General features: G+C 38.3%; 1 protein-coding gene across 7 annotated transcripts in view; it reads right to left on the reverse strand.

Moving 5' to 3' along the window:
• pde1cb (phosphodiesterase 1C, calmodulin-dependent b) overlaps positions 1-26,058 on the reverse strand; it is a 102,833-nt gene that overhangs the window by 17,200 nt on the left and 59,575 nt on the right. For all 7 annotated transcript variants that reach the window (XM_005476501.4, XM_019347989.2, XM_025900612.1 and 4 more), the window contains 6 exons: positions 9,733-9,846; positions 6,225-6,407; positions 4,182-4,248; positions 3,839-3,955; positions 3,236-3,376; positions 1,243-1,343 (listed from right to left, as the gene is read on the reverse strand). In XM_005476501.4, the coding sequence (XP_005476558.1) occupies positions 1,243-1,343; positions 3,236-3,376; positions 3,839-3,955; positions 4,182-4,248; positions 6,225-6,407; positions 9,733-9,846 (723 nt within the window). The remainder of the gene's footprint in view (positions 1-1,242; positions 1,344-3,235; positions 3,377-3,838; positions 3,956-4,181; positions 4,249-6,224; positions 6,408-9,732; positions 9,847-26,058) is intronic.

Genomic DNA, 26,058 nt, shown 5'->3' on the forward strand with positions numbered 1-26,058 from the left:
TACATCTGACATGGTCAAAGACTAAAATTTGGTTGAACTCTCACCTGCCAAATGCAACAGAAAAACAATGAAAGGAATAAACAGAAAAAATAAATAAATAACATCTGGAGGGTATCATTTACTTAAACCTGTATCAAAGCTAACACATTTTTTTTTAAAACTTTCATTATTTATTGAAAGGCTGAGGAACACTGACTGTTCCAAGGTTCTAAATCAAAATAAATAAAATAAAGTTTCTTCTGGTCAAAAGAAATTAGATTTTCTCATGATAATAGATTTTAACTGTTGTGTTATGTGAAATGCAAAAAAGTTTCAAAGGACTCTATCTGCTCCTGTGAAAACGTAAGTACACCCCCATGATTTTAGCCAGATGGGCCCATATTTCGCCCTAAAATATCCTGTGGCTGCAAAACAAACCCAAATCATCACCCCTCTGCCACCATGCTTGACAGCTAGTGTGAAGTGTTTGTCATGATATGCTGTGTTTTCACGAAATGTGACACTCTGCATCCTGGTCAGACATCTCCACCTTGGTCTCATCTGTCCAAAGAGCACTTTTCCAGAAGTTTTGGGGTTTTTTCAGGCCCACAAAGAGAAGAGGTTTTCTCCTGGCAACCATTCCAACTCTGCAGCCTTCTTCCAACTGTACCGTCAGGAACATTAACATTATATCTGTGTGAGTTTGATATTGTCTTGGGATTTCGTAATTTCTCTTAGCACTGCAAGGTCTGACCTTGGGGTTAATTTGCTGGGGCATCCACTACTCGGAAGATTGTAGCATGTTGTTAACAAACACCTGAATGCTTTAGACCTGTAAGCTGCCAAAACTTCTGCTTTTACAGAGATGGTCACAGTTGCTGATGATCAATTAATCAAATGCATTTTATTATCAGCACCTGTCTGCTACTTATCTTAAGTCCTATAGAAGCTGTAATGGTGTACTTAGTTTTTCATAGCTGTATATAGAGTCCTGAATATTGTTTTTCCTTTTTTTCCAAATGATGGTAAATGTTTTTCTTTCAAGTTGACAAGAGTGAAAAATGCTGAGCAATTCTTTGTTTTGTAGAACTGATTTTTTTTTCAAGAGGATGGGTTTTGGAGTTCATCTGGACTCCCGACCAGCCCCAGTGTTATTACTGCACTGCAGGCGATCACAGTGTGATTGTAAAGCCCTCTTGCTGCAAATGAAAACATTGATCGGGCGAGTCACTGCCATGCATTTATGATTTAATGATCCATTACCTTGTCTGAATGTGGAAATTGTTTGTGGTCCCCGTGTGCTCGTAGTCATGCACCGCCGCCGCAAAGATCATGGCAAAGATCTCAAGCTCAGTCAACCAATGCTGGAGGCAAAAGAAGAAGAAAAGAGGAGGACAAGGGAGCGAGGGAAAAAGAGGGGCGAGGTAAGGATGATGAGGAGGAGGACATTAAGAGGGAACGGTGTTCAGGAGAAGAGGTAACGAGATGGAAAAGACAGACGTTGACAGGAAAAGGAGGTGGGGAAAGTAATGAAAAGAAGAGGAAAGAATGGACAAAAATTAGAGAAGAGAGATGAGAAGCCAGTGAATTGAAAAAAGGGAGACGCAGGGAATAGAACATCAAGCCATAAAAATGTAGAGGCGAAAAGTGATATAAAAGATCCAGAGAAGTATGCGGCATGAGAAATACATTACCGTCAGGGATGAAAGGAAACAAATGGGAAGAAGGAGATAGAGGAAAAGGTTAGAAAAGCAAAAAAGAAACTTCTGATAAGACAAGCTCTATTGAAAATTGAATTTTAAACTGTCACTTCATCACTTCTGGTTTCAGTTTCTCTGTGATGGTCTGTCAGTCTGCTTTGTTCCACATATGTCACCAAATATTACAAAAAAACCCACAAGTCTCTTTTTTAAGTTTACTATAAGTTTAGTGTCATGAGGTGAGACTACACATCACACCTTTCTATGTGTGTTTTTGGGGCATGTTGTAGCTGTTTGATGTGCGATTCATGATTACAGCAAAGAAGATAATGATGTCAATGCAGCAGCACACTGTTGCAGGATTAGTTTGAGATAATCTTATTTAATTTCTGGCTGAGATGTCAGTGAGGAAGATCGATAACAACTCTTCAATATATAATTATTTAGTTAACATTATTGGTAGATTTGTGGATTATTTTTTTCTGTGAATCAATCATTAGTTTCATCTATAAAATCTAAAATCTGATCTGTAATCAGCACACTGTAATCAGGGCTTTTTCCCCCCTCCAAGATGTGCATGCATCTGAGTGCCCTCACATACACAGAGTGGGGATTTAGCTCAGGAAGCCCAGTCGATATTGGTGACTAATCAACAGTGGGGGGTGGAGGAGTCATTAAAAACAGGGTGGGTGCATGATGGCTGATCCACCACTCACTGTATTTCCTCATAGGTCTGCTTTATGAATGACCTGTTGATTGTTGATTTAATGGAGTCTGGAGGGCCTGCAAAATGATAGATGTCCTTCTCCTGCTCTCCAAGGAGCCTGTGGTTCTAGCAGTAATGTGGTTTCCTCCGCAAGGCACTGCCCAGAGAAACATACCATGTCGACAGCTGTCGCAGCCACCTTATTAAGGTGATTAAATAAAAACACTGGAAGCGGGGGCGGCCGGCTGGTTAGGGACTTTGAACTCAGGCTAGTTTTTTTTCTTCCTTTTTTGAATAAATGTTGCATCAGAAATGCCCTAAAGTCACCTCGGTGCAAAGAAGTGAAATATAGGTCACCTGATAGTAAAAAGAGCAAAAGCAGCAAAATCTATGGAGCAGCAATGATATACCCAGGAAAAAAAGGCAAAAGGTAATATTTTATTTTATAAAGGTAAAACAAGCATTAATGTGCATTATATTCGGCGCCTATTCCTTAGATGTTCTCAACCTTCCTAGAATTAATTTTGGCTGTTGTTTGTTTTTGGTTTTTTTTGTCTAAAAAGATGGTTCATGGATTCTTCAGGCTAAAAAAAGCCATATTTAAAAGCTGTATGTCAGGCAAAGCTGCAATTAGGCTGGCATACGTCAGCTGACAGAGATGTTCTGAATACCATGTGGATAAAATCCCCTCACTTTCACAGACTAAGCTTCAGTCCAGTGAGCCTGCTTTCTTGGAACTAAACCAAGATGTTTAACAGTTTTTTGTTTTATTTTGCTTGTTTCTTTTTAGCAGGTTACTGTATGTATGTGTATAACATAATGTTACCTAACTTGTCCATGTCTTACTCACCACCATGCCAGTCTTGAGTAGCAAGTAGTGCACAGTCTGTGTGACATCAGCAGCATGAATCAGGTTGTGGTAGGGGTTTTTATGTTTGCTGTATCCGACTTCGAGGGCCTCGACAAATGACACCACCGCAGAGATTGGGATCTGACATCAGACAAAACAACAAGAAAATGTAAACAGGAAACCTTTCTCCAAGATATTTGGTGACTTGAATGATGTGTGCGCAACATCTGAAACGATTGTCCTAAACTAATGAACTTGAATCATTTAGACTATTTCAGAGTACAGTTACATATTCATAGCTGCTTCATTGCCCACGTCATTTACACACTGAAATGATGTCACTTCAAGAAGTGTCCTCACCTCAAAGACACTATGGATGTACTGATGTACTATCAGTTGAGGTGAAATGTGGCTAGCCCCTTCATATAATGGTTAAAATACAGTGAGATAATATTATTCTAAGGTGGAGAGGAGAGTGTGCCCACATCCATCAAATAAGGAACAGTGAGGATTCTTACTCATACTGAATAGTTTTTCTTGTTTTAATGGCATAAACCACCACATATCAGCTTCCGGTGGTACATTGTTTCCTTAGGGCTTTACCTTGAAACGACTAATGAGGTCATATCTTGTGAGCAGCTCGTAGAATATGAATTTAAGTGCGTGGTCTCCACTGGCCTCATTCAGAGCGAAGACATCAAACGACCACTTGTCAACATTCTGTATGAAGGAGAAACATTTAAATAATGACACCGTCCTTGTCAAACAACTTATTCATCCTCTACCAACACAAAAGGAAAACACACAACACAAACAAACAGTGCCAAAAGTCCACTTCATATAAATATTTCAGAGTATGTATATTTTCCACAGTGTGTATGTGTGCACCAAGTAACTTTTCCTTATGCGTATGTTTCTTTTTGAATGCGAGTGCACACGTTAATACCTTAAGCACAGATATGACAGAAGCCGGGTAGCTAAGTCCCACCATATTGGAGGTACGCCGGTACATCCTGTTTGAACGAGATAAAAACATCAAATGAAAAGCACTGCTGAGTGCAAACAGCAGAGGTTACTACACCAACCCCAAACCACAGCCTGCTAGTTTCCCTAAAGCTTCAAATATGCACAACTCACTGTGAAGCTATATTAGACAGGTTAGGCTGAGAAGAGGTAAATGCTTTGCAAGCTAGTCTTTTTTTTCTTTTTTTTTTTACATGTGAAAGCTTTATCCTCATATATGAGGATAAAATATGGTTTTACTTCATTGCAAGCTGCAACACAAGCTATGAAATTCCCCATGAGACCAATGAGTCATTAGATTCAGTTGGATGGCTACAAAATTGGTGTGTGGTGCTCAGCATCTCGCAATTTAGTGGAATAAGAACGGATGCTATAGTTTCAAATTTAGCATCACAATAGTTTCAATGAATGGCAGATATCTATACAGATAGTGGACAGCTCAGAGTGCACCACGCTGTTCCACATTTTCACTTTAATCCTCCATTTTCCAATATGGCTTCACTGTAAAACAGATTAAGAAAGATTATAACTCACATGATAGAGGCTTACTGATTTAAACAAATACATGTTGCATGTTACTGTGTGATAAAGCACAGCCTTGAGCTGTATGCAGCTCTCCGAATGATTGTGCTTAGCCAGGCTTGCCAAGGAACTGATGATGTATTGTCGACTCAGGTGAGAGAGCCGGTGTTCCGAGGATGCACCCACATTTCCAGCAGATTGAAATTTTAACCAAGGAGTGCGGCTTTAAATTTTGAATTATTTCCCCTCTCTCCAAGTTGTCAGTCGCTCTCATTCAGTTTGGTGCTCACACGTTCAGATAAGGCAGTCTTAAGTAAGAACTCCATCACCTATCAGCAATAATATACCATAAATTTACACTACAAGACAGAATAAATATATTATTTATATATGTATATATATTGTAATTGAATAATAAATATGCCAAATGGTTTGCCTCTCTCACCTTTACTGCTTTGAATCCTTCCTCCCTCTGCTGCATACCTAAGTATTTATTAAAGCACCAACAGATGTAAATAAAGAAAAACCTAAAAACAGACAACCCTCCTCCTCCAGCTTTTGCTTATCTATTCTAAGAGCCTCTTATACATGAGCTTTACACCTGCCAAAAGTAAGGTCTCAAACTAATTTTTTGGCTACAAAGAACCACCACTTTCCTCGGTAAAGGATTCTGCTTAACCTGCCGCACCCCTGCCTCTCACTATAAAGACTTTTTTGCTTTTTAGACACCTCATACGTCTTCATCTGAACTAGAGTAAAAAGACCTGTGGTCAAAGTCTCCTGTCATGATTTGATTATCTAAAGATTGTAAACAATGACCAGAGGAGAGGCACTAGTTCCCTTTCAGACCACTTGAATTACTATATGCTGAAAGGTTATTATTGATCTTTTTGTCTAGTAGTGCAAAAAACATGTTGCCAACCCCCAGCTTTAATAACTACGCTTAAATTATGTACAAAAGAAAGTTCTATTACTGCATTTTAGTATTTGCCTGCAAAAGCTTTTTATGATTCATCTAAAAAGACTTATGTCATATCAAATTTACACATCAACATATAATCTATCCAGACACAAACAAAAGCAAACAGCATGTGCAATAAAATGGGTGACTTAAAATAAGTTTCGAGCCTCTGCATAACTCAGTTATTTACTATTCATTAAATTACACAAAACTTTGAACTACTTTAACAAACAAAAGCAAACAAAACAGCTTTAGAACACTATGTCTTCAAAAATGTGCACGAGTGCTATCCATTTGTTATGCAAGGCCAAACTAAAGACGCTGATTGAACTGCTTCTAGTCGTGACACTGATTTGGATGCACCAATAATAGATTGGCAAGGGGGAAAATAAAAGGTGATAGGCCATGAATTATTTAGGGCTGATGGCTCCAGGCTTGGATGTGACTGTGGAAGTGTTTTTGTGCGACACAAACAAATTCTACCTCTCAACAAATATTCCAGCCTGAACGGCGTGGACGATGCTTCGGAAGCGAGGTTTTTCCTCGTTGCGTCTTAGCATCAGGCCCATCTGTCTGGTAAAGGTGGAGGCCAGCCAGTCTCGCACTTCTGAAGGCACCGACTCCGACTGAATGTCACTGAGTTCATCTTCTGTGTCCACCAAACGCCTGGAAGAAACCACAACATTATTATTATTAGAAGTAGTAGTAGTAGTAGTAGTGCAAGACAGAAATACAGGGACAAAAAAGGAAGACGCGGAGACCAAAGATTTACTAAAATATTTATTGTTTATTGCACATTTACATTCACAAAGGATAGAACTCAAATCCTAATGCTGTCCATCAAATAATATTACCTCTTATGTAAGATCAAAACAACCCAGGCCTCTTGAAGCACTGGGACGCAGAATACCAATCCAATTTAGCGATATAATTCTCCACAGCTACCCTGTTGTGTTGACATGTATGAGGGATCAAGAGCAAAGCCTGCAAACCCTCTGAACTAAATACATGCTCGCATGGCAGAGAGAGTGAGAGAGAGATGGAGGGGGGAGGGGGGTTGGGGGGGTTGCTGAAAGCATTCACAACATACTTTTTATGGTGCTACATGGATTCTGCACTGGATAGTTCATCATCCTCCATCCTGGGGTGGCGCTACCATCGCTGACCCTAATCTGACTGGATCTAGATGATGAGAGGTTTTCATAATTACATAAGCCTGGCCGTATCTCAGATTTTGGACCTCCACTGGACTTTTGGAATATACTGATCTAGTATATTTCCTAATAGTAACCAAGTTTTAAAATGTGCAGTGACACCAATAATAATAATGATGGATTGCATTTATATAGCGCTTTTAGAGACCCTCAAAGCGCTTTACAATTCCACTATTCATTCACTCTCACATTCACACACTGGTGGAGGCAAGCTACAGTTGCAGCCACAGCTGCCCTGGGGCAGACTGACAGAAGCGAGGCTGCCATCACCAGTAGGCGGTAGGTGAAGTGTCTTGCCCAAGGACACAACGACCAAGAAAGACAGAGCTGGGGATCGAACCAATGCTTCTACGACTTTACCCAAGTAATTTTCTATTTTTAAACTTGGCCAGAAGGGCAGCAGAACAGAAGTTATTTGTACGTTGTTCTTTTGAAATTTAAAGACCACTTCTTATTAAATGTATACACCCCTTGCCCATGTTTGTCACAGAAAACTTCAGTGGTAAGTGAAGTACATGTATTTATAAATTGATGAAGAGTAAATGTCTCACATTGAACGTAATACAGGTCATTTAAGGTTAAAAAAGAAAACTTGTACCATCCGTTTGTCTACCTGATATTGATGCTTGGCCAGTCAGCAGCTTATGTCAACCTCTGAGAAAAAGATCTGGCTACCACTTGAAAGTGTGAATTGCAAAAATATTGATTATGTAAAATGACTCTGGTCTATACTATTATATAGTTGGATCATTATTATTGATCCCTAAGTGGGTCATTACTTTGTTGTGGCTGAGGGCTTTATCTTTTACCCCTAAACCTATACTTGCTGGATATGTAATTCTTCGTAGGATCACTTCAGAGGATTCCCTGGTCCTTCAGATAAGATCCACCAATCATCCAGCCTGGACTGGTGACTGGTTGTCAGTCTCGAGTGTGTCTAATCATGACCTGGTCCCTTTCATGCAAGTGCAATGCACTTGCGCACACTCATAGCCACACACTGATGTGCTGTTAGTGTGGAAGCTCTTTATTGTGAATAAAGACACAAAGTTTACCAAAGTAAACTGCAGGAAGCCACCATGAAAGCATTTGTAACAAACTTAATCAGACACTTGAATCAACTTCCCTCAACTGAAAAAGTTATTATTAAAACAGTATTTACAGTATGTATTACAGAAAAGTTTATTTTTGACTATACATGCTGTCTGTTACATTTCCTATAAAAAGAAACTATAATTGGGAAAAAAAATTGTATCAGGAGGTCATACTTAGAAAAAACTCAGAAATTGTAGTTGTTGGCCAAGAAATTGCAATCAGTGCGTCTCTATTAACATCCCTTTCCTGTAAAACATTTGTTGTTATTGAGAGAATGATGACGAGAAATCCACATCTATGTGTGAATGCCTTCACTCGCCTCGGAGAAACAGGAGGGCTTGTTGTTCTCGTCATTAATTAACAATAATAATAATATTTTAATGTTACATTAAGCTGAGGTGCAGCAAACATTAAAAACTTATCTACTTCTGGGTAGTTTATGTGCTCCACGTTTTATGTGATAGCCTCCAGCCTTGCTATGACCCTGAACTGGATACGCAGGAGAAAATGGATGAATGGATATCATGAAAATGTGTTGCTTGTAAGAATCTGATCCGAAAAGTATGAAAAATCTGAAAAGCATTGACCAGTCTGTTATAGGCTTGGATGATTATCAGAACTGATGTTCTGAGTCTTCCCAGTCCTCTCCAAATATTTACTGCTTACAATTTATTACAATATCCTGCATTATAACATAGCAGCATTATCAGATTGTTAATATGCCACAAAAGAAAGAGGAGAACAGAGAGGGAGTTGCATTGTTGAGACGAGGTGTTTTCTATGGTAGTACAGATGTTGCTGAGGCAGACGTAGATGTCCACATTGTTATGATGTATTTTAATGATGGCAGTTTTTTTTATATGGCTAAGGTTAAGCCAATGAAAACAACCAATCTTCTGTTGCTGTGTAGCATGAGCACACCAGCAGAGAACCTGTTTCACACAGCCAGCCAAACGTGTCTCTAAAGTGCTGTGTCAGTGCTGGCCTGGCAGCACACATTTTCATCCTGGTACAGGAGAAAATCATTCTGGCTTCTTTATATTTCTTTAACCCAGTCACACCTGTCTTTGGTGGCACTGAGCCCAGGATGCATTGATGCAAAACTCCACTGGAAAAATCTTGTTTTGGTGTACAGGAAGGTAAGCACCAATGTAATAATGATCAAACTCCTACATATAAAAATGCTCCCCACAGGTTTTAGTTTCTTTTAGATAGCTAGCTTAAAGGTTGTTTTTTTTTCCGGCTGCCAGCAAAGAAGGAGATTTAGAATATGCTAACATACAGCCAGCAGGAAGCTACGGCTGAGCTAGACTGAATCAGCTGGAGAGATGATCTGTGTGATTAGTTGTTATGTTGTGAGGCAATGTGGGGGCTGCTTTTCTGTGATTAGTTATTATACCAGTGGCTGTATGTAACTTGCTTGTCAGACATTCTAGCACAGGGTAGAAAATTAAACCAGTATTTCAAGTTCTCGTCTGTAAATTCTATTTAGAGTCATAAAAATTAATTAAAATCATGACACATGAATTATTCTATAATCTTTACTGTAGCACTGATCCCAGATAACTGAAGCCAGTTTCCACTTCAGCAAATTCTGGCCTTAGAGCTGCAGTGTTGTTCTCGATAAATGGACCATTTCTTGATAAATTAACCATTTTAAAACAACTTCCAACATTTTTTACCTTGTTTCCTCGATGTAAACAGATTCCAGCACAGACGCCGCATACTCAAGGTTTTTCTTGAGGTCGGTAAGGGAAGCCTCTCCTCTCTCCAGTTGCTTTACCAGACATCGTAATCTAAAACAGAGATCCAAAAGTCATTTAACAAATGGGATTACACCCATGACATATGACATGATAAACTATTGTAAATGATATTGGATTAACCCCATCTGGGTTCTGTTCCTTTTGTGTGTGTGTGTGTGTGTGTGTGTGTGTGTGTGTGTGTGTGTGTGTGTGTGTGTGTGTGTGTGTGTGCGTGCGTGTGCGTGCGCACGCGTGCGTGTGTGTGTGTCAAAACAAACCCGTATTTGCAGTACAAATTGCAAAGTAGGCTGCAATAGACCACAAACAAAATACAGCTTGACCTATAAGCAGGATTTAACTGTGTTTTTTGGGAGATGCGGGTTTGTCTGCCCACACAAAGTGAATGAACAGCAGTGCAGCAGCAGAGAACCAGATAAAACTGAATGAATTCTCAAACTTACAAGACAAGATTCGCCCTCCTGTCCTTTTCAGACTGGAATGAGAGATGCTGGGCTAGAATAGCGTCAGATACTTTTTCTCTTTTCTATACTTTTCCATTAAAACTTCCTTGAAAATATCATGTCCTGTGCAAATGATTGGCATAGGTATATTACCATCCAGTGGGCCATTTTCACAAGAGACATTCTAGTCAAACACAGGTAAAAATTAATAATGACTGCATTTCTCATATTCGTGAGCTACAGATTGTTGTTATTTTACATGCTGGGTCACTGTTGGGACACTTAATTGGAACTGAACAATGGTTAACATTATTAGTTTCACCTGTGCTTTTTCTGCTCTGACGAGAGAAACTGTCTGCTGTTTGAAAGGTCTCACCGTTCTAAAAATTGCACATCTTTGATGTGTGCACACTGTGTTTTGACAGTTGGCTATTTTAAATAAAGCAGCTCTAATATTGGTGTTCCAAGTGCTCCTAATACGTGGCTTTTGACACCAACTCTTTTTAAAAAATGTTTTAATGCCTGCAAAACTAGGTTAGAGTCGCATGTTTTTCTTAGCTAGTTCAGATTCTATTATCTTCTATTTATTAAGTAATACATGTGACTATAGACCCATGTGTAGAGTGTAACATCCTCAAACCCTCAATTCCATTAATAGAATTAAAGAGAAAAGCAAGTTCCATCTTCCATTTTTGCACAGTGGAACCAGTGTGTGCACCACCTGCTGCTGTGCTGGAGGTCATGCTTTACCTTTCACAGTGAAAGCCCAGTGAGGCTATGCTTGTTGTTGAATTATTAAGCAGAGAGATGGGGGAATAGGAGCGTTTCGATGCACTCATTGATTACATTCCCTGACAGCAGTAGCAAATTTTACCAAGCAAAGGCTCCAAAATGTTTCTGTGAAAATGCATCTCCACCATTTTGGTTTCCTTTAGACCATTGAAAGACGTTTTCACAGAGAAAGAGAGTGTGAGCATGCATTTCAACATCTATACCTGACAGCAAGACCAGTAACACACACTTTGCTGCACAGAAACATCAGAATCAAAATCATCTTGATTGGCAAAAGACTTGTGAGAGTTTTGATGTTAGTATGTTAAGTTACAAGGCTATAAGTTATTGCTATTATGTTGTGTTTGGTCCCAAATTGTTATTGTTAATTTATGATGTGATCGCCAGTGTTTTCACAGCTTAGGGTTGTGTTGAGTTTGGCTAGCGATGATGGAGACTAGTGTCGGAGTTTGTGACCCCTGGTCACTGTTCCTATGTGCACAGAAAGCAAAAATTGCAAATAGCACCTGAAATCTCTGTCTCCTGGTTCCTTCTCTCATGTGAGGTTGCAACATTATGCAAACAGAGCAAAATCTTAACCATTATTAATTTTCCTAATGTTAGTAGCATTACGCACAAAGTGCTGCTTTAGGTGTGGGAATAAAATAAATTTTACAGGGTTTAAACAAAAAAATAATAATACAATGGAAGATGAAATCAGCCATGACCACCTGCATGAAATAGCTTAAAGATGCCTTAGTGAAAATCTACATTTGAACAATCTAATATATACACATATAAAAGAACAAAGAAAGACTTGTTGCACTGCTATGCGATCTGCGATCTCCACAGGTGATGGACATATGTTGAGACAGTCCGGACCACGTGGTAAGTATATTGTCGTACCTTGGGTCATGCAGCTAGCCAAAAAAAAAAAAAAATTAAAGAAAAAGACAAAAACTTAAAGTATGTTATTATATAAAATGTTGTATGAAAAGGGTCAACCAGCAACTGCTATGTTTCTTTTAAGGTGCTGAGAGCTATTTTAAGAATCACGGAGACATGAACGGATGAAGGATAAGATGCAGCTCTAGAATCACAGCACATTTGATTTGGATGGAAGTAATGATGGTTATTAAGAACAGCTGTGTGCCAGTGAGTCTCCCTGCTAATACACAAGAACAGAGAAAACACCCTACCGCCTTGAACAAATCTCACTGTCAGACCATAATTCACAATACAATGTTCAGTTTTCTCCTGTTGGTCATTTGCTCTGACTTCACGTCTTTTATTGCTGTAGTGCTGGCATGCTGCGCTTATCTGAAAAGCCAATGTTCAGTGACACTGGAACAAGTACTGGAAGTGTCTGGGTACAAAAAAAGAGAAAAAAAACCTTGTTCCTTGAAAATGTTTCTACACTTCTAATAAATTCACAGAACCTGCAAAATCCCCAATCTCTACTGTAAATTATAAATGTCAGTTTTCAGTTTTTCCATCGGAGACAAATTTGAACATTTTTGTGATTCAACATGAGCTTCAACAACACTTATTTTTCTACCAGATTGGGTTGGAGTTTATACTACCCATTCAAGAACCTCAAAGAATGATTTATAACCTGAAACTGTCACTGAATGTTTTACAATTTGTAACCCTGCCCAGTGAAAAATAAGCCATTGGTGAGGCTTAGAAAGAATAATAGAAATGGTAGCAATGCATTACTAAAAAGCTTTCCAACTTTGCAGGTTCAGTGAACTAAATCTAAGTTTTATTTGAACTTTTTCGAGCAGTATAAGTTATCTGGTGTAGAATGACTGTCATAGATTTTCTTCTTTTTGAAAACAGACTAAATTAAATGTCCGCTGAATTTTCTTTTGTTCAATAAAAAAAATAAAAAATAAACTAGATAATAAGCATCCAGGAGGGCTTTATAGTGATAATGATTTCTGTTTTGTGTTGAGATGAAAGAAGAAACATTTTCTGTATTGTGGGATGCAGGACAATGGTGAAAATCACAGACAACTATTCAAAATTCAACTTTGACGAGGCTGCACACTATTAAAACATGATTTGAAGAGACAGAAAGAAAGGCTCGTGATGATGAGCTCAGTGCCAGAACGTTCAATAAATTAATGTCTCTGCCAAGCACAACAAAATTGGCTCGTTTCACCTGCTGTCACTACCAAGGGAGGCAACATGCGGGGTTAATAGCATGGGTCAGACCCAAAGTAACTCGTGGGCACAGAGCCAACAGACAAATTCCATTTAAGCCAGAGAAAAAGCTGGTCGGGTGGTGGACTGACAGCCATGTCATTTGCTATGGCTGAACACTTAGTGGTGAGGCACTGAACTAATTTCCTCACTTCCTTTTATTATCACCAACAGAATAGCTTTATCTCAGATCAAAAATATGCTTTCATTACAGGAAGTAAAAGGGCACTATCTTCTGTAATCCGGTCAAATTGGACCACAAGGATAAAACTTTTAAAATTTTAGAAAATATATAAATATAAAAGAAAAGACTAAAAATCAGACTGGTCTGTTTTTAAGTGCTAGTCAATGCTGAAGTTCAAATGGTCTATCAGAATGGATAAGAAAGGTGATTTAAGTAACTTTGTGTGTGGCATGGTTGTTGCAGTGTGGCTTCTGAGTATACTACTGAAATTGTTGCCTGAGACGTAGGAAACAGTGACTCAGACAACTGCTTCTTATAGCTAAGCTATGCAGACGAACATCTCTGAACATGCAACATGCTAAACCTTGAAACATATGGGCTAGAGCAGCAGAAGACAACACCAGGTGCAACGCTAAGCTAAGAGCAGGAAACTGAGACTTGCCAATACTGGACACCAGAATATTGGAAAAACATTGAAGTCTCCAGATGAGGTTTGACTTCTGCTGTGACATAAACATCATGAAAGCATGGATCCATCCTGCCTTGTATCAACTGCACAGGCTGGTTGTGGTGTAATGATGTGGAAGATATTTTCTTGTCACATTTTGAGCCCCTTAGCACCAACTGAAGTGTAGCAACTGTGTGATGCTATCATGTCATTATGAACCAAAATTTCTGAGGAATGCCACCTTGTTACATCTATGGCACAAAGGATTAAGGTAGTTCTGAAGGGGAAAGGGCATTCAAACCAGTACTAATACCGTGTACCTAATACACTGTCTGGTGAGTGCATAACTATGGGAATGTGGTTAGGCTGAACATTATAATTTTCATTACCGGCTATTATTAAACATTGATTGAAATGTCAAAAAATTCTAAAAGTGGTGATAAAGTATTCCTTCAGATGGAGGAATAATAGACAAATGTGTTCCTGTTCCCCTTTTTTCTTCTTTGACAGCATTTTTGCATGGCAAATGACTAATCTGTCAACTAATCACTTAAATTGTTTAAGATCCAGATGCTTTCAATTTGAAAAATATGCTAATTACTAAAAAGCCCATATGCAGCAGTGACACTTCAGTTTAAAAGTAAAAACTTGAACAGGTGAGAGGATATCATCATAAGTATAAATAGAGGGTAGGTCTAGCCCAAGAATATGGCTTTTTATATATAAGAGAGAAAGAGACAGATTAGTAATGTTGGAAAAAGACAAGTGCACCCTTACATTTATCACACCTTTAACTTCATAAAAGCAGAATGAGGGCTTCCAGAATAAGTGACAAAGATTTGAATCTCCTGAACAAATGACAGATGGTACCTGGTTTCTTTAAGCCTATGACATCTAATGTCTGGTGCTTTCACTGATATTAAATAGTGTGGTTCCATCATGCCAAGTTTCAAACAGCTCTTTAAGGCTTTTATAATTCCAGTATGGGATTAAGAAACTTCTCGAAATTGTTTTAAATAAATCACATTGTGATTACATTATGACTATCACATTCTATTCAGAACGAGAGCAAACTGCTTTAAGACAGGATCTGCGCGTGTCTTTTATTGAAGATGTAGGGGACACAGTTCACGCTCAGTTCCAATGCACTTTGCAGACTTAAGCAATGTCTCCTGTTTGACAGCTCAATATTTTACGGGCACCTGCAGTCAGGCAGGGTCAGCTGGTAAAGCCTGACCTGTAGGAAGTGCATATCCAAAGTGCTAAAAAAAAAATCCTGGCATTTGTACTTGAGCTGTCATGTTGTGAGAAATGGAGCTGCAATGCAACACTGAACATGTCATTACAAACTTCTGTATGTGAACTGTGAGCTTGTGCAGGCTAGGAGGTAGATTAGCACGGCGCTCTTCCTGGTGTTCTTGACTGCAGAGGACAGGTAGGAAAAAAAATGCATTAGCATGAGCATAAGAGCCAAGAAACACATTAATAAAAATCTTTACTTCTAACTGAATAAAAAAAAGTTATACATTTGTCTGCTTTTAATTTGAAACCAAATATTGAAGTTTCAGATGTTTTTCAGCATTGTGTAGGACATTATTCATTATTCATCTACAATTATATAGCCTCCCACCAAGTAAATAGTTTAACTCCTAACATCCCTGAAATTGCATAATAGATGCCTCTTTCCCCACAAAACTGTCAAGTTTTTAGCAGCCGCTGGGTTAAGCTGGCCTGTGACAGAACGAAACAAAGACATCAGCCTCCAGCTGTCTGCCTCTGTATCTGAGAGATTTATTTGTTTTCATAGGGGTGAGCACAGAGCTCTGAGAAGAGATTAGAGTTGGAATTCAGGTTGAGAGTGTTTTCCTCCCCTATTCTTATGGCCTCCAGTTCTTTGGCCTCAACTGACCCGCTCGGAGAGAAGAATGGAAAAGGACTGAAAGGACTGGAGCAACCCAGTGTCAAACTGAAGCAGTGTACAGTGTGGCTCCACAATGCTCAATTTCTCTATAGCAGTTCTGACAAGCAGAAGTGAGCATGAAACAAAGAGAAATTAAACAGCGGAGCAACGTAGTAACGTAGCAACAGCAAATCACCTTCCTCTAACAATTGTTTTGTCACTTAAAGCAAAAATATATATATACTCCCCACATGCTCGCTAAATGAAATGTATCGCATTCTGACCTAACTCATCATGAAAACAGGTCCATTTCTGTTTTAAGAAGCTGCAGCAAAAACCAGAGCCTATTTTCCTCGCAGCAGAACACAGAGGAGGGGATAAATGGGGCTGGCTGAGCAGAAGGAAACGAGAGCAATGCCGGGATGCAAAAATTGGTCACCGCCTGTGTTCCAATGACAGTGTGTAATCAATGGCCTGGGGTCAATGTAATCACCCAGGGAGATTAGCGTGCTTTCAGAGAACACACACAGGTTTTGGGCTGATAAGCAGAACAAGGCCTGTAAAAACACAATGTCTCAGTGCAGCCTCTGCCATTATTTGCGACTGCAGTGGATAAAAGAGATTCATCATTAAAATACCGTAGTCGTGGGACATCTATGTTTTAACAAGATTGATGAGGTGAAACAGCAATCAGAGGGATGGTATAATTTGAACTGGTGGCTGATAAACAACAACAAAACAGCTCAGTGTTTAGCTCGGATCAGCTGAATTGAAAAAGAAAAAATGAACAGCATCCATCCGTGTAGCAGGTAACCAACCCGAAGACGACTTTTACAACCACTGACAAGTAATCAGCCGTGATTGAGTTTGGCTCCTTATAGCCAAAGGTTTGCCTGCAAAGTATGCATGTCACTTTCTTAAAGTCATTGTTCACGCTCACCAAATGATCCCACACGTTTTTGTGGTATAATAAGTAGAGGAGATTTTCATAGTTCACAACCACAGCAAGACTTGGCTGACAGACCTGTTTTGGGCTGTAGTCTTTGTCAAGATCGAGATTTTCTTTTCTTCTTCACATACCCTGTAAGCATGTGAAATACAGTAAAGCCAGAAACCTGTACTCTGCTAATAAGTAGAGGGACCAGTAAGGTAAACAGCGTACGTCCTGACATACTCGGTAACTATGGCTACTTTTTGTAGAGTTTTGAGTTTCGTCTTTTCTGTGATTAAACATCTTTGACTAAAACTCTTCATCATCAACTAATGTTTAGTCAACTATTAAGAGGCAACCCAAGTATTTTAATAGGCCGTGGCAGCCTCCTAGTAATGTTAACTAATATGTTGTATTTTAATTTGTTATAAGATAATCGACTGTAGGAGTAAGTGGAAGGAAACTTATGCAAGATTTTTCATTTAGGTTCATTTTCCCTTTCGATAATCACACTTTTAAATGTAACAAATGAAAAAAAATACATTTAATGTGGTTGATTGAGCAAACTTAAGAAAGCCAACACAATAAAATATCTTAATTTTAATCAGTTTTAAAATACATGGGCCAATACTGCCTTGGGATTTAAAAACCTAAAGGATAATGTCGAGGACAGACAAAAAAGAACTCATTTGCTTCACTTAAATGTTGTTAAACTCTTTTTCTCCCATTGTGTTTTTGTTGTGGAACGTGAGTAAAAGTCTTAATTGTATGTAAATATAAATGTTAATGTGACACCCACACTGCGTTGGCAGTCATTCAGTTTTAAGTGGGAACATCGACAGCAGGCTCAGCCCGAATGTTTCAGTTGATAGCTCTAAATAAACCTACAAATACTGCTACAGTGCAAGCAAGCAAGCTCTAAGCAATATTGGTAACTCCTTCAAAAAGTCCCAATATCTGTTCCAAACAAAGCCTCTCCTGTGGGAGGGTTGCAAATGACAGATATGACAAGAAAGGCGTGGGACAGAAGAAACCTTAAAAAAGATCAGTGGTTGGCTAAAAGCAGCCCACTCATGTCAAAGCCTGCCAATCAAATCCACAAGATGAAGTAAAAAAAAAAGAGAAAGAAACCTTCAGTAAGACTGTAAATACAAGAAACAAAGTAAGAGAGACAACCCTTTGGTTGAACACACTTTGTGTATATTGCAGAAGCTAAAATATACACCCAGTACTTTCCATTTTAATGTAGCATAAAGACAAAAGCAGAATGTGTCAAAAACAATGCTGCAGATGCAAAACAAGATTGCAGACATTTAGTGATTAGACCCTGTAATATATTTACTGTGCAGTATCCATCTTTTGTGCACCAATCAAAAACCCATTAGCTATTTTGAGGAGGCACACTGTCGCTTTCACTGTAATCACTGAAATAAACAGAATTAGCAATGCTGTCAGACACAATAGACCCTCAATGTAATACCAGAGCATTGTTCAGGCCCATTGCTGCTGAGATTATAATGTTACTGGATACAATGTCACAGTGCTTGACACGATACACGTACATCTTTTCTTCGAAAACTGTCACAACTGTATTAGTTAGTTAGACAAAAAAAGAAGTGCATATGGCATTTAATACTATCATCACGGTCTTGCATATTTCCTACTCTTGGGGAATGATTTATATCAACCCAATATAACTTGGGAATTTATTGGAAACAACTTGGTTAAATTTTGTGCCTATAAACAGAATAAATTGTGACAATGTGAATGTGCTGAAATACATACTTTAACTATTCTGATATATTTCATAACTGCATTTACATTAAAAAAGGAAGAAAACACCATTATCACTTGACCTCAGCCCTGCGTACCACCACCTTCAGCAGTCAGCTCTATTTGCTTTAAAGCTGCTCCAGGCAACATTTCTGTGGAAAACAAATGTTTTATCTAAAGTGGATTGTGAAGGACAAACAAGGTCATCCACCTTTATTTCAGATGCTCTAAATTCTTTTCTGTCTTCTTCTTTTTTTAAAAACAAAAACATCCAAATGTATAGTGTGAGCACTGGATAGAGGACTCTGACAGGTGGCAAAACAGACTGTCTAGAGTTGACACAGCAATATGAGTCATTTAACATATTCAGTCCAAATAAGAAACACTGGAATTTGGAACATTAAGGCAAATGTGCATATGCTTCTTTCATGGTAGCACCAATATGCACATAAAACTGGGAGAAAAACCAGTTCAGCAAATTCCAGCCTGCATAAAGAGAGTCAATGAGAGGCGGTGAACCATTTGGCATCGGGGCTGTGTGGGTGTTTGATTTACCAGCAGCCAAGTCATCATTTTAAAAGGCTGAGCATTCATCTGCCATATGGGCTTTTATTGTACCGCTTAATTCTTTATGAATTTCCAAGCTCCATGTGAAAAACAAGCACTATAAATTCACAAAGCAGCCTAGGAATTTTAATTCATGCAGACCCAGATATCCAGATAAAGTTAACTTTACGGTCGATAATGCTGTAAGAGTGAAAAATGGCCTGAGTCAAAAAAACAAAGCAGCTCGTGGATCAGAAAGTTGTAAGCTGTTGGATTTTTTTGTAACTGAATTGCTCACTTCTGTAGGTGTATATATAAATATGAACAAGTTTTGAAGTGTATCTTAGACTGAAGGCAATGAGAATGACATCATTTTTAAATTGAGAGCATGGCAGAAATAACTAACACTGAGTTCTGACATGAGTTTATAGTGTCTAATAAATTGAACGCATTGGTGTAAGTGTGTTTTAGTTGTTGTATACTCTGTTAATGAGCAAGTGTATTTGTTTTGAATCTGCAAGAATCAAAAGCCCTTGTAAATCCAAACTATGTTTTCTTTAATCCCAGTAAATGATTTGTTGAGTTCTGGGAAGTCATTTGTTCTGCAGGGAAATAAAACAAAGCCTGCAGCTTAACAAAGTGGTTTGAGTGTGTGTGTACAAGCAGCATTACAACACAGAGAACGTCAGCAGTGCAGACAGAAATACTGAACCCTGAATACCTGTGCATGTGTGTGAGTACTGTAAAACCCGCATGTTTTAGTCTGCATGACATCATCCTGATGTGAATTGCATTTAACTGCAGTATTATAGGTAAAAGCAAGTAGTGCATGGCCATGAGCCAGAAGGAAACTCTGACCTGACCAGTCACCTAGAATGAACCACAACTGGTATAACTAAGGGAGGAATACTTAAAAGAAATTTCCCCCATGTGTTAGAGGTGGACTGAAGCACCAATAAATACATAATTGAAAATACTGTACCATTTCATATAAAACAGTATGTTCCTATATTCACCAAGCAGTTTATTACAGTGCATATAAAATGATAGATACCAAATAAAATTAAGCGGTCATGTTCTAGGGTTTCATCAGGCTATTTTCTGTCAATCCAATCTGGCAACAATGCTCCTTTCTTTCCAAAAATTACATTTCCATGCGTACAACCACAGAGAATAACAAGTCCTCAAACATGCATGAGACTTGAAAAAGCAGGCATGGCCAATTAATGCTGTCTTTCCATGACTCGCACCATTATTAGGTACAAGCTGGGGAAAAAGTTTAGTGATGGAGATGAGGTCAAACACAAACAAATGAACTTGTGGAAAAAATGCGAGCTCACCGGAACGTAGACACAACTGAGGGATCGCACAATTAAGGATTTAATGGACTCAATAATGACAGTACTATTGTTCGTCTTTTATTTTATGCCTCAAGTGACAGCTACGAGAAGGGTTTGAGTAACACATTATGGAAAAATGAGAGCCCTTTTGAAGCTTGATTAGCAAACCTATTATTTCTCATTGCAGGAACCAGTCAGAAGCCTGGTGCTGTTAAAGACACAAATGTTTGACACCCTTAGAAATATGCTGTATTTCAATAAGTGGTTCTTTTTACAATAGACCAAAGCAGTCAAAAAGTTATTACCGCTTCTCAACACATTTGATCCTGGCTCTTAGTCATGTTTTGTGTAGTGCATAGTCCACTTTTAACCTCAATTTCTGCGCTTGAGCTGTTAGTATGCTTTTACCATTTAACAACATGCATATTACTACAATTTTCTAAAAATGGCCATTGACCTCTGTTTTAAATTTGTGCATTTTAGTAAAGCTGAAAAATTGTCAGACAGCTAAACTTTTAGTAAAAATCAACATTGTTTTAAGGATTAAAAACACTGGGCCCTTTCTTGCATTAAAAATGTGAAATGGTTTTCAGATATGACTGACTGTATTAGTATTGAGTTAGCCCTATTATTACTTAATGTTTCCTTTATCAAAGACGATCTGTTGCACTGATGTTTCGAGTCAGTGCAAATCAAAACAGGGCCAATGTTGCACGTTGCAAAAAACGTGGCCTGCTTTAGAAATTAGTCAGCAACAAGTGAAGTGTAAAAAAATTGTAATACCTGTGTGAAATCAGAATAAATCACTGCTTCTTTAATATGCTAAACCTGCCATTTAACAGAATAAACCCTGAAACCTTTGTTTCCTGGTAGTGTAGGAAGTACGTTGTTGATAATCACCACCGCGAAACAACATGTGGTTCATATTTGCATAAATAGCTGGAAATGCAGCACCAAGATAACAAGCCTGTGTTTTTCTCTCTATTATACTTGATTAGCAGAGCCAGCAGAGTGAAGCAGCTCCATCACACACAGGAACTCAGGTCTGTTAAAATGCAACAGACAGGCATGTGAAACTACGGAAACCTTGGTCTGTAATCAAAGTTCATTGACCTGACACAACACAAACCAAGTGCACTGAGCTCAGTGAGATTCTGTACAGCTCCTTTATGCTGTCCGTCTTCTACCATATGTCCTATGCCATATGTGACATGAGTTTGAGTTTACTCTAGTGACCATACCTATAGTACTAGTGGCAATGTCAAACATGCTCTCTCCATGAACATGTGTCAGTAGTGAAGTGTAATCCCTACCACACTGTAGTGCGTGAGTTGTGTAATCCCATAGATTAAAATGCATCCCATGACCTGTAATGGTCTTCAGAGACAGAGGAGAGAGAGAGACTGTACGTAGATGTATTGTATAAGACTGTAAGTAAAAACAAGAACCTTCATTAAACCTTTGCTGCTGTCATGTTAATATTTGCCTAGTACTCTACTGTAACTGCACATAACTACATGTTGTTGGTTGAAAACTCAAGTATAACAGAAAAAAATTACACATTTGAATATTTGGATGGCATTGAATATGCTTGGATGAGCAGCATGATTTTCACTCTCATACATCATTCAGATATGAAAAAATGGATACAGATCAGAGCAGAGCTGCTAATCTCATCTTAATTTCTGATTCTGAGTTTCCAATTTGTAACCAGCACTGGGCTTCAGGTACACTACTGACTACCCAAAAATACAGAGAATGTGCTTAAGTGTATGTTTACATAAAGTACACACATAAAACATGAGTAAAATGGGAGCTATTCAGCCACCTGTGTCCTGGGAACATATCTTTTCATGTCAGACACTCAGGAGATAGTGGAAAAACACCTTTACACTTGTGTTCTCATTCTTTTTTAGGCGCTACTTCAGCAATTCCAGCATTACAGACACTAACCAGCAGAGTCATCAACAGAAATTTGAGCAACAAGCAACAAGGATTCCACTTGTGGAAATGTTGACAAGGCTTTTCCCACTCAAATCCAAACAATCCCACTTAAACAAACATCTTTGAACAATAATAGAATTTTTGGACACACTGCAGAACTGGCTGCACAGTTTTATAAACACAAATGTTTTCCCTCGAAAAAGAGATGTTAATCTCAAGGGACTACTTAGTTAAATAAAGGTTGAATGAGGCATTATAGTCAATCCTTGCCTTGATATGCTGTTGAGAGTTTCTGTTGCTAAAGTATCTTCAACTCACAAAAGTTGACTCTAGAAGACCTCAGAAAGTGCTCTGTGATATCAGGCTCAAAGATGCTGTAGAAGAGTAGAAGACCTACCAATTTCAGTAAGTTGTGAGGTGCGGTAACTGCAAGCCACACTTTTCCGATTCATCAACCAAAGCGTAGTAACATGATGCTCTGAGCCATATGTAGAAATTGTGATTTTTTTCTTTTGATTCAGAGGGCTAGTGCTAGCTATTTGCCTTCAATCGTGTTATGAGTGTAGTTCCATAGTTTTTCCACCAGAGGGCACTCTGCAAGTTCCCTGTTGGCAACACATACTTGGAACGCCACAAACCACAAACACAAAATCCTGGAGAATCAGTTAGTGTAAAAAAGTAATCTGTAAATTGTTGCAACAACAATACAACATTATTTTAAACTACACATAACCAATGTTAGGGGGATCTGTTGGCAGATTTTATATGTATGAAAGAAAAAAAAATATCAGCGGACATAGCAGGTTTTTACCAAACATCCATGTCAGTCTTAAAAATCCTATATCAGTCAATACTTTAAACATACTATAAATAGCCAAATATTTCACATACAGATAAGAATAAAAGTCCAGAAAATGTACTATTGAGTTCATTTTGTATTTTGAGTAAACATGGTTTTGGTGTGAAAAGGCAAAATAAAAATTTTGCCTATTGCAGGACCGAACATGGTTCTGTTCTAAAATAGGACCATGTTTGGTCATGTTTTGTTTGAACATTCAGAGCTGTCTGCCATGTTCTGGGTTCATAACAGGCTCATTAAATACCAGTAATTCACTTATAACAATCTAATAAGGAAAAACATCTAATAAGGCACAACCAGATTTTCAAAGGTCATTGAATTCCCATGTGAGATAAGTCATACAGGCTAGACATTAGGAAGGCTTTCTGTCTGTGACAGCAGTGTTGCTACAGTTTGCAAAACTAATTCTAAAAGTATATGTTTCACTGCTTTAAATCCCAACGCATAGCTGTCTTCAAGAATCACCAAGCTAATGAGTGAAAGTGTGGTTTCTCCTCCTAAAACTGCCACCAGGATGTTCTTGGGCAGTTTACTGTATTGAACCTCAAGCTGCTTCCATGGTGCTGCTCTGTTGCCAACAGTAAATATCAGACAGCAACAAAATCAACGCAATGAAGTTAGTGCTGAGTATGCTGGTGTAAATGGAAATAGAATGAAAATTGAATATTCAGGTAAATCCTAGAACTAGGTTTATAACAGAAGCACAGCCGCATAAAGAACATGCATTTGAAAACGAGATCCAGGCACTGTACAACACTTTGAACTTCTTAATGATCTAAGAATAGCGATTAACCCAGGAACACTCTGGTTATTTTTAGGAGCCTTTCCAGAACTGACTAGCCTGGGCCACACTGGATGCCAGTAACAGGTGTTGCCATTGCGAATTGCTACTGCTAGGCTAATGGTTTTAGCATGGATTTTCTCCAGTCTGAAGGACTCGTGGGCAGAGCAAACTCAAATCTCAGAACAATAACAACCAATTTAGGACAAATAAACCGTGTGAAAACCTTTTCTCATGCTTTGGAAAGCAAAGGCAGCTTTACACAATCACAGCTGAAGCTGAACATTTTGAATAAAGCCATCACACAGAAGGATAAAAGTAGTTCACAGAAAATAAAGGACATTCACTGATGTGTACTAGGTCCCACTCAGATGTGAAGTAACCCTATTACTTTCTAGTATATTACATTAAATCAAATCAGAGTGTAGAAATATTAAATGGTAATATTGTGGTTTATATCAGTAAGGAAGGTGGACAAATATTAAGTGATAACTTATGGCGAAGGGGTGGGATTCTTCCCACTTCTTCCCACTCCTTTTTGATATGTAAGTGAATCAGAAAAGGTGAAGCGATACTGTAAGTGTATTTTGCTTTATTTTGTATAGCTTTTCTTTTATCTTTTCTTTCCTAAATGAACTTCTATTGTTAAAATGATTACAAAAAACAAGTTTATTTCAGTAGTTTTATAGATTATTAAAAGGGAAAAATGCTTAACATTTTGATTATGACTGCAATAGTGCTTTAAAATGATCATCTATGTCTTCATGTAGTGATGTATGTTGATCTATTTCTGTAGTGTCTATGCAGAGATTGATGTTTTATAGGTCAAAGAGACTTTCAAAGAAGCCAGCACAGAAATCTCAAAAATTTGAACCCAACCTATTTTAACAGACTTATGCATCAAGAAAGCCCATTGGCTGAGCCATCTACAATATAGAGATACTTTTTAGTCATAATGACCCCATAACTCAGGGCCTCATCACTGATATATTTCTTTCTTCAAAGACTTTTATTTATGGACTGAGGAAGTGGCTCATCTTCTTCTTTGCTGACTGAGTTCCTCTTCAAGCAGTTCATTGAACATTTTTACCTCTTTAAGCTTGTAATGAAGCGTTTGGGCTATAAAACTATTCATTTATATTTTTTCTGCTTCAAGCAACTCTTTGAGAGCCTGTAGGAAACCCTTAATCAGAGCTGTTCTGTGTTTTCCACTCCACTTGCACCTCTTAGCCTTCTTGGCCCTACAGCTTGAACCCTGCTCTTCTATTCAGTTGCCTGACAGATGGCTGCTTCTTTCCCTCTCGAGCCTTAAGTTTCATACTGTGCTTCATTATTTTCACCTCCTGGAGGAGTTTGAAGTCCACCGTGTCAACAGACCTTTCGACAAAGGTATTGGATTTCAGTGAAAAGGTCAGTTGTCTCAGGCGGTTTGTCTGAACACGGGCTGTCACTGGGTGTGAACTGAAAAAGCTATCATTATGGTGGTCATAGATCTGTTTGTGAAGTATCTTATCTGTCTGTGCTGAGGGCATTATCATCCATTTGCCATTGTTTTATTTACCTTTTCCAGCAGCTGAAAGATGTTGGCTTGACATATGATTCCAAAAACTACAACCAAAAAAACTACAATTGAAAAAAAATGAGCATTTTGAACTGCACAGCTTTAATTTATTCTTTTATCAATAAAGATTTATGCTCTCTATCCCACAGGGAGCATTCAGTGGTCACGCTGGTCACAGGTTAGATGAATACAACAACAACTTAGTATCCATTATGTATACGTTTTTGCATGAAGCTAGATTAAACAGAGAGAGCATTAATTTAAATTTTACCTCAGCTGCCATTAACACAGAATATCTTCTTCCTTGGAGCTGAATGATGGTGCTGCACTATGGGGGTGGGGGGGATGCTGGGTAAGACTTACATAAGAGCTGCAGATGTTGTTTCCTGTATTTAGCTAGAATGCAATATTTATTCAAATATTACTATGTTTAAACTTTTATTTTATTTGTTTATTTTTTAGCTCTAAACAAACTCTAAATTCCCAAGATTTAAGAAGTGATTTAATGTAAGCTTTAAATTAATAACAACAAGAAAAAAAATACTTTTATTTTAAG

The sequence above is a fragment of the Oreochromis niloticus genome, linkage group LG18 (genome assembly GCF_001858045.2).
Source record: "Oreochromis niloticus isolate F11D_XX linkage group LG18, O_niloticus_UMD_NMBU, whole genome shotgun sequence".
Lineage (NCBI taxonomy): Eukaryota > Metazoa > Chordata > Actinopteri > Cichliformes > Cichlidae > Oreochromis > Oreochromis niloticus.